The following is a 13,415-nucleotide window of genomic DNA, read 5'->3' on the forward strand; positions in this document are numbered from 1 at the left end:
TAGCAATACGTAACTGAACGAAGTACAATTTCCTAATATTTACTGTGTATTTATCATTCAGATTTTTTTATGCTAGTAAACGTAATTTTAATTTCTGAGCAGAGCTATAAATATTGAATTTATTGAATTTATATTGATGTATTTTTTTTTCTGTCATCACTCCATTACCTTTTGAAACAGTAAAAATGCTTCGATTTAAAATTTTGAGAGTGATTTATTTTATTAAATTAGATCTAGTTGGTAATTTGGTGGAACAAAATAAAAAAAATATTCAGTACTTTTCTTAATAATTGGAAAAATTTAAATAATTGAGAAAAAATAAAAATGTTTACTCTGAACAAGTTTTCGAAAATCGATTTCTTTATTTTTTAAATAAACAATTAACGATTAATGAAGGAATTTGAAACTATTTTGACTATTTTTTAGTCAATTGAAATTTTTGATATTTTTCAGTTGTAGCAGTAGTACTGTAGTACTAGTAGCTTTATTTTTTATTTGAAAAACAATTTAAATATTTATTTTTATAAGTAAAAGTAGTGATGGTATTACAATAGAAAATATAAATAAAAAAAAAAAAAAAAAACACGACGAGGGAGGTTTTTCAATGATGAAACTTGTATTAATGTTGTTTTTACACTTAAAAAAAAGATTAAAAATTCATATTTTTTGTATAATATGTTTGTTCTGCTGTAAAATATTATACATAATACTTTTATAATTTTATGATGTTATAGTGATATACTTCTATTATGTTATTTAGAGTATCTCGGCCCTTATTAGTTGGCGGGTTATTAGCGTATTTCAGCCCCGATGAATCTAACTCTACTGACTTGACATATGCATATATTTATGCATTTGGAATAGTAATTACATCGTTAATCACAATGATATTGCAACATTCAGGTTTTGAAAAAAACTTCCTGTATGCGGTGAAGATACGAGTTGCTTGCCGTTCTATAATATTTAGAAAGGTAAACCTCTATAAAATAATAAAATATTTTACCTAAATTATTTACTTAGCACGCTTTGTCTATCATAAGTATAATATTACGAGATAATAATTAAAACAACATTTATTCTTCAGTGGCTTGATATTTTAGAATTCATTTAATAACAAATAAAAATACGCATAATAACATGTATGTCTAAATAAAGTCATATAAATAAAATATTATTATCGTTCTGAAATAAACTCCGTTAAGCCAAACTATTAGGCATTTAATCGAAAACAAATTAATTTATTATTAATAGCCAATAGACGTTGCGAATCAAATTAACGTGAGTCTACACATGGAGCAAATAATTTTTTTTCTTGTAAGTAATCGTTACATTTTCTATCGATTGATTGTTATACAAAAACAATAGCGTTAATATATAATTTTATATCAATTTTTAAAATTCGAAAGTAGACATCACGCCCGAGACAAGTGATTTGTTTTTCATGAGTAAAATATCGTAACGCACTAGATGGGTGACCCGTCTTATAAACGTAACTTGTAGACAGGCGCGTACACATAAAAATATTTTTTTTTGGGGTGTAGGGGGGTTTGATTGTAGATTTTCGCACATGATATATATATAATTCATATTATGATAGCAATGCGGACAATTAAATAAAACTAAACTAATAAATAATAAAACTATTATTTCCTGAAAATTCGGGGAGTGGGGGTTGAACCTCTAGAACCCCCCTTTGTTTACGCGCCTGCTTGTAGATAAAGATGTTACATCTCGAAAGTAGTCACTAGTAAATTATAGATACATACGTTTTGAATAGGTGATTAAAATATTGATCAACTAGGTAAACAGTTTGTTCAGTTTCAAAAATAATTTATAACGATAATAGTTTTAGACTGTATAGTGTGATGATAAATTTTTTTTTTACTTGTCGATATATATTTATTATTGTCTAAATAGTTTTTGTGGGTAATAAGTACCTAATAACTAATAAATAACAGAATACGTATATTTAGTAATATTTTATGATAAACTAATAATTATTCAGTTAAATGTATATCAACATTTTTATTTAATATTTACATTTTAGCAAAACTAAGAAATTTCATGATTATATCGTTATGAATTATGATTAGTTTTCAAGCATGTGTTTGTAACTTGTTAGAGTACAGTAAAGCAAATTACAGTAAAACTCGCTTAAGACGCTCTCGCTTAAGACGCTTTCCCGCATAAGACGCTGTTTTTAGTCGGTCCCTAGACATTTCCTATACTAGTCAATGTAAAAATCACCTGTTAAGACGCTCAGTTTTTCTCTGTCTAATCGGGTAAAACGCTCTTTTTTTCAGCAGATTACGATAAATTTTAGTAGTTTTGTGAAAATAAAAATAGAATTTTTAGTACTATACGTGTTCTTATCGTTTTATTTTATCGCTATACCTATTTTATCATTACTTATTATAACAGTTTTACTGTATTTCATCGTCTACTCCTACAATAACTACTGGTTTGCAACATTTATCGGAAATTCGGAAAGTATTATCCTGTGTTGAAAATTCCGAAGAAATGTTAGGTTGTCTTAATAAAATTGAAAACTTTCTTGCTGAAACACATTGTCAGAACCTTAAACAATCAAAAATAGATCATTTTTTTAATAAACAATAATAAAATATGTATGTAATAATAATATTTTTTTAAATTAAATTCAGTAGCACAAAAATATAAGTATGTATGTATATTGTAATTATAATTAATTTATAAGTGTATTTCTCATTAAATTATGTTTAATAATAAAAAATAAGCTCGATATTTCAACCACATCATTTTGTTTCATTCCCGCATAAGACGCTTTCCCGCATAAGACGTTTTAGAGAGCTGGTCCCTTAAAGAGCGTCTTAAGCGAGTTTTACTGTATATAAATATAGACAAAAGGTTTTCCTTTTATTGAACAGTTTAATAAATAATAATAACTAATAAGTAACACTTACCAAGAAAAATTAAATATAATTGTTTTTATGCCTAATTAAAAATTTCAACTGAAAAACATTTTATAACTATCATAATAATATTATGATATATTATTACCATATTTTTACATAATATTAGATAATGTACTTTTCATATTCATATTAAATCCATTTTTTTTTTAAATAAACGATAAACGTAGGTACATAGCTGCACTTTTAGAAATAACTTAATTTAAATATTTTTTTTATCTACCATATGATATTTATAATTATTTCATTCAGGCATTGTGTTTAAGTCAAAAATCTTTAAGTGATACTTCCAGCGGGGAAATAATTAATTTAATAACGAATGATGCTAGTCGATTCGACCTATCAGCGACAACAATACATTATATATGGATTGGTCCCTTGATAACAATTGTGGTCACATATTTTTTATGGCAGGAAATTGGAGTATCGTCATTGATTGGAGTATCTGTGCTTTTATTTTGTATTCCATTACAACGTACGTTAAAAAAAAACTTGTAAAAATAATCACATAAAATTTATTAATAAACTACTTATTTTATTTTTTAGAATGGTTGGGGAAAAAAATGTCTGAATATAGTTTAAAGACGGTTAAAATTACCGATAAAAGAATATGTTTAATTAACGAAATAATTTCAGGAATACACATAATCAAAATGTATACCTGGGAAAAATCTTTTACAAAACTCATAGAAAACACCAGAAAGTTTGTGATATTATTTAAAATACCAATGATTATTTCATCGTTTGCTATAATTATGCATATATTTATTATTGTATTTATTGATGTTGTTATAGAAAAGAAATTAAACAAATTCGAAGTACTTTAATTCTAGGATTTCTTAATTATTCGTTTCAAGTAGTTCAAAGTAAGTTTCTACTGTTAACAAGTATTGTATCGTTCATGTTACTTGGAAACAATATCTCAATCAGAAAAGTAAAGTATAATTAATTGTTTCTTAAATCCTAATATTTAAATGGTTTTGACTCAATAAATAGATTAATAAAATAAAGGTTCATACATTTAGGTTTTTGTAGTAATTGCATTATTCTCTATATTAGTACAACCAATGACAAGGTATTTCAGTCGAGGTTTAATACAATTAGCCGAACTGAAAATGTCTTTGAAACGCTTGCAGGTATGTATAAAAAAATAATATGAATTCTTATAAAATTAGAAATAGTATTTTATTAATAATTTTATGAAATCTATGAATAGAATTTTATGTTGCTCGAAGAAAAAGATAGCGAAATCCCAAATATTTTGAAATCTGCCAAACCATTAAAAATTGAAGCTATAGAATCGGATAATATTACAGATAATATTGATGTTAAAAAAAACACAAAATCTTTAAATGGTGTTAGTATTGTTATTTCGAACGCTACTGCAAAGTGGACAGACAATCAAACCAGTAACACTTTAGAAAACATTAATCTAAATATAATACCAGGAAGTTTAGTGGCAATTATCGGTCCCGTAGGAGCCGGAAAAGTATAGAAAGTCTATGTAAATAATTATTTGTACAAATCTTAATTATATAATAAACGATTACAGAGCTCATTAATACAAGCAATTTTACGTGAATTGCCTTTGTCCGAAGGCAAAATATCCGTGCGTGGTATAGTGTCTTATGCATCACAAGAACCATGGCTATTTGCCGGCTCTGTTCAACAGAATATACTTTTTGGTTTACCGATGGATAAAGAACGTTACAAACAAGTAAAAATTACAAATCATATAAAAGTGTCCACAATCATATATCTATCAAGTTGGTTATAAATTAGGTTATAAGCGTATGTGAATTGAAAACTGATTTCAAACAATTTCCACATGGCGATAGAACTTTGGTGGGTGAAAGAGGAATTACTCTAAGTGGTGGTCAAAGAGCGAGAATAAATTTAGCTAGGTGAGTAACATTCTAAAAACAAATTGTAAATGATACCTTTAATGTGTTTGATTTTATAGAGCAATTTACAAACAGGCTGATATATATTTACTGGACGATCCTTTGTCAGCAGTTGATACTAGAGTTGGCAGACATTTGTTTGAGAAATGCATCAAAGGTACAAAGTACTATTTATTTTTTATTTTTTTTTTTTTTAATTAATATTTACAATAATTTTATTTCTGTTTAATAGATTATCTAAAAGAAAAAACATGCGTTCTTATTACTCATCAAGTACAATATTTAACTGAAGTCGGTCAAATTATTTTAATGGACAATGTTAGTATAAATGGGAGGTGCGCGATTTTATTGGAAAATCTTGAATTATAAATCAATCGTGTCGGTGAATATTTATAGATTAAAATATTTTAATGGATGCGAATTTACAATTAACCACATTACAAAACAAGCGATTCCTAATATACAATAAAATATGATATATTATGGCTACCGTTTAGTACTGCATCTAAATATTTCTGATGTCCGTGAAGTAATAGTTGCCTTTCCCCCGAACTTTTCTGATAAATTTGAAAAATATGTCAATATTTTGAAAATGAATTGCAAATAGATTTTTGGAACTTACAATAAATAAAATACTATAAAATACAGTGTTTAATCAAACAGTATTTATCAATGCGTTAAAAGTTATTTTTGATAAATTGTTCAAGTCGTAAAAATCTATCGTGCATAGTTTTTTATGAGTACCTATATCGTGGCACAACAGCCTACGGTAGTAGGATTTTATTCCATATAATGTTGTATATTTTCATGTTATAAAGTTATATCAAGGCTAAAACATGAAGTAATTTATTTTTGATTTTTTTCTTTGCTGTTTGAAATGATTTTTCTTAAATACATGACGTCACGTTAGTTAAAATTTTCCTATGCGCCTACTTTTTTAATTTTAATAAATACAAATTTTCGGAAGGGGTGCATGGTTAATCGTGAACATAGATTATCAAAATACGGTTAATTGAGATTCTACTATAAATTATTTTAAAATCGACCCGAATGAGCTTTATAGCCTTAAACTCCTATAACTGCTGGGATAGTAATAGGTATTCCCAGCACCTACAGGCCATTGTACTGAAACTATATACGTATATTAGCATGCGTGAACGTATACTCTATATACTAATATAAAAGATGCAAATGACGGGAGTAATAAATAATTTAAATTTAAAAACAACACATTTCTCGAGTCTTATAGCACAATGCTATAGTTGGTTTTGAGATGCCACATTTTTTAGTGCTCCATTATTATTTTATCAATTTTATACAATTCACGATTTTCAGTATTCTATTATGTTGCTTATCATTTACAATTGCAAATCGTAAATTTTGTTAATAATGTATATTATGTAAACGAAAAAAAATATTAATTGTGATTAATGTTTTTTTGTGATTATTTAAATAATTACTATAAATAAATATTTGATAAAATTTGATGATAAATTGACGTGCGATTAATTGCGACCACAATGAATTGACGTAAATCCGTTGAAGCATGACATTATAATTAGGTATACACTAATACACTGTATTGATACATGCGTGTAGTTGAAAAAAAACATAATAATAAATGTATTTGTATTAATTAAAAAAAAAAAAAAAAATGACTTAATATTGAGAATGGTTTCTAGTATACAATTTGTATTTTAAAGATAAAAATAAACAATTCGTGGACTAAGTATTCAAAATAATTTAGAAATTACTAACGAAACGTTATTATAGTTTTTGAAAAATATTTATTTTAATATTTTCAAAACATAAAAAAATGTTTAAATATTTTAGTTCTTTTGAGCTATTTATACGAATATAATTTAACTTGTTAATTTAGTACTGACTCAATATATGTTATGTTTATAGATCAAGTTTTAGTTTAATGGTTTTATATAATCATTTCAGAGTGATTTTATTTCGATATATAAAATATTTATTGGCGCAATCGATGCACATAATTTTGGCAGCAAAATATTTCATGCAAAATTTAATATAACGCGTTAAAATAATATACAATTTTTGAATTTCCGAATAATAAGATGTTAATCAAATAATTGTTGTATTTGTTTTCGTTTTAGGGTAGTATAGTAGCTGAAGGTTCTTTTCAAGAATTACAAGCCTCCGATTTAAAGTTTACAAAATCACTTGGATCTTCTGATAATGCAGGATTAAATGAACCAGAAAATGATATTAACAGCAGTTTAAACGTAGATTTGCTCGATTCTAATAAAAGTATTTCATCGTCCCATAATGATGTTAATATTAGTGGATTTCTAGATGTAAAATCAAAAAAATTAAATAAAAGTCGGTCGTCTGGTCGTGTTTCGATAAATGTTTATCTATCGTATTTATCTGCCAGCGGGAGCGTTATTAAAGTATTTTTTGTACTTTTTTGTTTTATTTTAATTCAAGTATTGACTACTGGTGGTGATTATTGGATTAGCTTTTGGTATTGTAACGATTAAAGAATGAAAATGTATAAATTATTATACTGATATAAATATATGTAAATATTTTAGGATCACTCATGAACACAAGAACTCAACAGGATATAATAATTTATCAAATGATAATGGTGCATTATCGTCTAGTAATTTAATCAGTTCATTATTGTTTACGTCAAGTTTTCGTCAAGTCTGTATGATCGTGTATATATTTATAATAATTTTTACGGTCGTAAGCATTATCATCAGGTGTGTGACATATGTATCGTTTTGTGCGAGAGCTTCAATAAATGTGCATGATCAAACGTTTGATAGTTTTATTAAAGCCACTATGTTTTTTTTCAATACTAATTCTTCTGGTAATTATTTAACATTACCTAATCTAACTATGGTGTATAAAATCGTTTTAAATATAATATGCACATTTGTTTAGGTGACATGTTGAACCGTTTTTCAAAGGATATAAAAATTATTGATGAGATATTGCCATACATCTTAATGGATTGTTTGCAAGTAAATATAAAATATTTAATTAATAAGAAAATACGATACCGACTGTATTTAGGAACTTAAATAAAGAAGTTCAATATAGGCAATACATGTATTGTGGATGTATGAACAAAGTATGCAAATATGCTAAAGTTTAAAAATCTCCAATAATTTCTCTATTAAATATTTATAAAAAATACTATATATATTATATTTCCAGTTTTTTTTCATAATCAATTATTTGATAAAAATATTTACATTTTTGACATCTAAGTCATTTTTTCTATCATAAGTGATGAGAAAAAACATGAACTAAGATCTTGCTTTTTTAAAAGTTCAAAGTCCATGTTAAAAATATAGCCCCATCATCCCTCCATTCTCACAACTATGATAAAATTATTTGTCTGTCATTAAAAGATAAGGATGTTTTCTAAAAAACAAAAAAAAAAAATGGTCGATATTGAATCTTTTTTAATACTTCAATCATATGCATACTATATAAATATGTAAATTGCATATTCTATAACGATAAAATACTATATTATACATAAAACATACTTCTAATTATTTGTTTTGAATATTTTTAATATCTAGCTATTAATGTTACTTTTGGGAGTCATATTTATTGTTGGATATTTTAATATTTATCTCATGGTACCGACATTTATTATGTTTGTAATATTCTATTATATTAGAATCTTCTATTTGCCTACATCAAAAAGTATCAAACGGTTAGAAGGAGATAGTAAGTACATTTTGTAAATCATTGATAATGAACACTATTTAAAATGTTAAAATGCAATTTTTATAAATAGCACTAAGTCCTGTACTTGCGCATATAAAAGAAACATTACAAGGTATATCAACAATAAGGGCATGCAAAGCAGAACAAATTTTAATCAATGAATTTGATAAACATCAAGTGAGTCAATATTAGTGATACCTATTAGTTAATATTATATTTAGTACAGTTTGTATATAAGTATACTTTATGTAATAAAATATGTACTTAGTACACTTTAGATTCATGGAGAAGCGATGATAGCGTATTGGTGTTACGATAATGTGCGTTCTATATTTATTACTATACATTTTATTTGTGTCTTGACACTTTTTATCGTAGAAAAATACTTTTGAACTTTTATTCAAGAGTGTCTTTTTTTGGGAAATTTGGACCAATTATTACCTCGAGAGGTTTTAGTTTAAACTAGTTGACCTAGTTATACTAGTTGACCTAGTTATACTAGTTGACCTAGTTATACTAGTTATACTAGTTATAGGTATTTAAAATATTTAAATTTTTTAATTATAAAAGTTAATAAAAATATTTATTTTATATAAAATAATGCTTAAAAATCTAAAACAAGGTCCTTTAAAAGTAGTTTATATGGCAAAAATATATGATGTTTTCATGAAGGTTTTGTGTTGATATTTTGAAAAGTTGAGTATTTTAACGAAAAATAACGATTTTAACAATTTTAGTTATTTTGCTGTAATTAAAAAAACATCATTCGTAGAAACTTGAAACTTTTCACCACCACCATGCTAATATTTACGATAACTATAGAATAAAATTGTTTAGATTAATTTTAAGTTATTTATATAGGGAATCTATTCACACTTTGCACAGTGTATCGGTATTGAATTGGCCATAAATTAATAACAATCAACAACTGTAATGTTTTATAATATATGATTTGGTTTTTGAAAAATATTGTTCAACTATCGTGTTACTGTAATATAATTTACTTATAGCCATATAAATATACAATAAAATATCTTTTAAAAAGTTAAGATGACATAAGTATCGCTTCTGCTCAAATACTTTTTTCCATCGCATAGTGTATACAAATATACAATGATTTATCACTGAATTGGAATAAAAACCTTAACACATAACTGTGAGCTATTCAATATAGACTAGCACTAAGCACTGCTAATCGGTTACTATACAGCAGAATAACTGCCTCTATTTTTTTTTTTATAAAATTTTTAGGATCTAAATTCGTCGGCTTATGAGCTGTACGTTTGTGCGAATCAAGCATTTGGTTTCTGGTTGGATTTAGTCTGCATTATTTATATATGTATTGTAGTATTCAGCTCCTTTACTGTTGAAAAGGGTAAGTTTGAAACGTGCGAATAAATACACTTAATTTATATCCATGTTATTTATAAAGATTGTTCTATATGTATTTAGATAATCATGGAGGAGATATTGGTCTAACTATTACTCAAATAATTACATTGACTGGAATAATTCAATGGGGAATAAGACAATTAACATTTTTAGAAAACCTAATGATTTCTGTCGAAAGAGTCCTTGAATACAAAGATTTACCCCAAGACGCTGATTTTCAATCTTCTTCTAGTAATAAAAATATTGTTGAATAATAATAAATCAATTTGTTCGTAAGTTATATTACTATAATATCAATATAATTGTTGATTAATGGTTTTACAGAAAAAATACCTCCCAAAGGATGGCCCTTTTTAGGAAAAATCGAATTTCGTAATTTTAGTCTTCGTTATAATCTAGATTCGCCATACGTTTTAAAAAATCTCAGTGTTCAAATTCAACCAACTGAAAAAGTAATTTTAGTCAATTTTTTACTCCATATAATGATTATGTAACGTTTATTTAGGTCGGAATCGTTGGTAGAACAGGTGCAGGTAAATCGTCCTTTATCGGGGCAATGTTTAGATTTGCTCTGAATGAAGGATCTATCTTAATAGATGATATAGAAATACATGATTTGGGATTACATGACCTGAGATCTAAGTTTTCTATCATCCCACAAGAACCAGTTTTGTTTACAGGAACAATGAGAACAAATTTAGATCCATTTGATGAATACCCTGACCTGGTTCTTTGGAATGCTTTAGATGAAGTAATTTCTTAGTTTATTCTACACTATTTATTTCTACGTTTTGTTTTTCAATTTACCCTACGAATGGTTTAATTTTATATGAACAACAACTGTTTTAATTATTATTTCAGGTAGAACTTAAAAGTGTCGTTGAAAGTTTGCCTGCTGGTTTAAATTCAAAAATCTCTGCTTTTGGTTCCAATTTCAGTGTCGGTCAAAGACAGTTGTTATGCTTAGCCAGGGCTATAGTTCGAAATAATAAAATTATAATATTGGATGAAGCTACTGCCAACGTTGATCCGCAGTAATAAATATTTCGATTAATTGCTGTTATTAATTATTTAGTCTTAAGTATAATTATTGTACTTATCCTTCGTCATTTTTTGCCTCGCAGAACCGATGCATTGATTCAAAATACAATTAGGAATAAATTCAAATCATGCACAGTATTAACAGTTGCTCACAGATTGAATACTATTATAGATTCTGAACGGGTACTTGTTATGGACGCGGGCACAGTAGTTGAATTTGATCATCCATATAATTTGTTGAAAAACGAGAATGGATTTTTGTACAAAATGGTAGAACAAACGGGAATGGTTACATCTGAACTATTACACAACATGGCCTCTAAGGTATTATAGAATTTGTTTTTTTTCAACTTTGCTTTTATTATTTTTATTTTATTTGTTTAGAGTTTTAATGTTCAAACAAAATGAAAATCTGGAATTAATTGCCAACAATGTATAGGTTCAGATATTTAATCTTAAATAAAAATATTTAATTTTGTTTTGTACATGTATATGACATATATATATATATATATTAATGTGTAACTATGGTAAATCGTTGATGATAGTACAAATTCTTATTTTATTAGATGAATTAAAATTGTTTTACAAATTTAATGTCGTTAATCCTTTTATTTTAATCATAGATTTTTTTTCATATCTTACTCTGGAAGGTCATTGATTACAAAATTATAATTATTATGTAAATTTAGTTTTATTTAATAATTGTATAAAAATAAATTATTGTATTAAATGTCTAACGTGTCGTCGCATCGTTGAATGTGTTTTCGTGGCGTTATTGATCCATAAACAATATTAATGTACTATACGGTGCAGTACTGAGTATACAGACATATTACACGTTATAACTTATAAGTTTTGGGATATTCGCTAATTTTTCGCTGTATTAAATTAATGTCGATTCACGTCAATTGTGCTGTTTTTTTTTTTCATCGATTTAGCAGGTAAAGATATAAATCGAATTTAATGTTTGTAGGCGATCGGGAACATTGGTCTGGCGGAAGACACGAGTCTCGCCAGCCTCCAGGCAGGCCGCCAAATGTGAGCTATATTTTAATTTTATAACTTAATATATTAAAATGTGTGTAATGTACTAATGTAATACGATAATGTTATTATCATAACTGTATCTGGTATAGGAAATGCGTTTCGTGGGAGGTGCTCGGACGACGATATCGGTCTACGAGCGTCTTCATTAAGAGCTTGCGATATAATTATTCGCCGGCGGCCCTGGCGTATAAACCACAAAAATAATATTAATATTATTATACATACACGTTGTACACAGTCAGGCACGTGTGTATTATTATTATTTTTAACGTACACGAAACAGAGTTTCGCTTGTTATTTATTATACTAGGTAGGTACAGCCTCCGGGGTAACGCGTGCGCCTATAGTGTACTAATCTATATTATAAAGTTATTAAGTGGACGTTGTACCGGACGTTGTTTACCGTCTCCATCTCCGGGGAAGGTCTACGGATTCGACCTGGGGCTACGTGTTTCCGTCACGATGAAACTTTGGTAATGAAATTAGTGTAAAATCGCATATTGTCAGATTGGGAGAGGAAAAACAAGCATTCATCTATCCCGTACTCAAACATAAAACACGAGTGGTCCTCGATAAAAGAATCACCTGGTATACTGCAATAGATTGCTGAGGTGATTATTTAAACAGTAAACACTTAGTATCTAAAAATGTGTTAATTTTTTTAAATATTATGTTATAGGATTTATATTTTTTTTAATCTATTTGTCGTGGTTTTAAGTTTTTTAAGTTTTTAATTTCATATTCCAAACCCGGATAGTTATTTAATAATCTTGATGTATAAGTTAAAAAACGAATATTAATCCGGTAAGTAGGTATAGCTAGGTAATTATGAGTTATAACTGTTGCCACATTTTTATTATTCTTTAGAATTTTTGCTAAGTCAGTAATAAATTCATTTTATACAAGTACGAGTTAAAAATTTAAATTTTTAATGCGATACATTTTTGGCTTTTTTTTAGTTTAATTTTGTTAACGTAAAATTATTTTTTTAATGATTTTTGAACAGTTCTATCTAGGGTATAAAAACTCAATACATATAGGTAATCAAATTATATATGAATTACATATAATATACGAAACATGATAAATATTATGTACTTGTTGTAATGATATTAAGATTGATTAATGATTACAATTCGTTTTTAATAATAATTTATTAAAATATTTTTCCTGTAGATTTTAAATATTTATTTAAAGTATAACTTTAGCTAAAAATTGAAAATAATAATAGTAATAATTAACAATCATAACTTTAGATTTAACCAAGTCAGACCAACTATCTATAGATATCATTTATGGATATTTGCTTTGTTTATAATAAAGTTTTATGTAAAAGAACTTCGAGGTGTTACCACGC

General features: G+C 26.7%; 1 protein-coding gene across 2 annotated transcripts; it reads left to right on the forward strand.

The window, feature by feature from the left end:
* The first annotated feature begins 749 nt into the window (after positions 1 to 749).
* On the forward strand, positions 750 to 11,560 carry LOC112601207 (probable multidrug resistance-associated protein lethal(2)03659). Of its 2 annotated transcripts, XM_025348687.1 has the most exons (22): positions 750 to 971; positions 3,204 to 3,426; positions 3,498 to 3,654; positions 3,747 to 3,885; positions 3,977 to 4,087; positions 4,168 to 4,440; positions 4,504 to 4,668; positions 4,734 to 4,855; positions 4,915 to 5,012; positions 5,088 to 5,173; positions 6,976 to 7,346; positions 7,417 to 7,700; positions 7,775 to 7,854; positions 8,425 to 8,575; positions 8,646 to 8,752; positions 9,827 to 9,950; positions 10,028 to 10,198; positions 10,292 to 10,419; positions 10,473 to 10,718; positions 10,829 to 11,001; positions 11,092 to 11,332; positions 11,393 to 11,560. In XM_025348687.1, exons 1-22 carry the CDS (start codon positions 750 to 752, stop codon positions 11,414 to 11,416), a joined length of 3,696 nt encoding a protein of 1,231 aa, XP_025204472.1. In that variant the 3' UTR covers positions 11,417 to 11,560. The 2 variants fall into 2 exon arrangements, with proteins under 2 accessions (XP_025204472.1, XP_025204473.1); XM_025348688.1 differs by lacking the exon at positions 11,393 to 11,560 and having other exon boundaries at positions 11,181 to 11,266.
* Positions 11,561 to 13,415: the final 1,855 nt, after the last annotated feature.

This window comes from Melanaphis sacchari, unplaced genomic scaffold (genome assembly GCF_002803265.2).
Source record: "Melanaphis sacchari strain LSU unplaced genomic scaffold, SCAv2.0 Contig76_pilon_pilon, whole genome shotgun sequence".
Lineage (NCBI taxonomy): Eukaryota > Metazoa > Arthropoda > Insecta > Hemiptera > Aphididae > Melanaphis > Melanaphis sacchari.

Excerpts from the sequence above, each read along its gene's own strand:
- LOC112601207 (XM_025348687.1), top strand. The coding sequence starts at position 750 with ATGTTATTTAGAGTATCTCGGCCCTTATTAGTTGGCGGGTTATTAGCG. Across the intron at positions 5,174-6,975 it reads AAATTATTTTAATGGACAAT|GGTAGTATAGTAGCTGAAGG; the intron begins GTTAGTATAAAT and ends TTTTCGTTTTAG. Across the intron at positions 11,333-11,392 it reads TACACAACATGGCCTCTAAG|AGTTTTAATGTTCAAACAAA; the intron begins GTATTATAGAAT and ends TTATTTGTTTAG.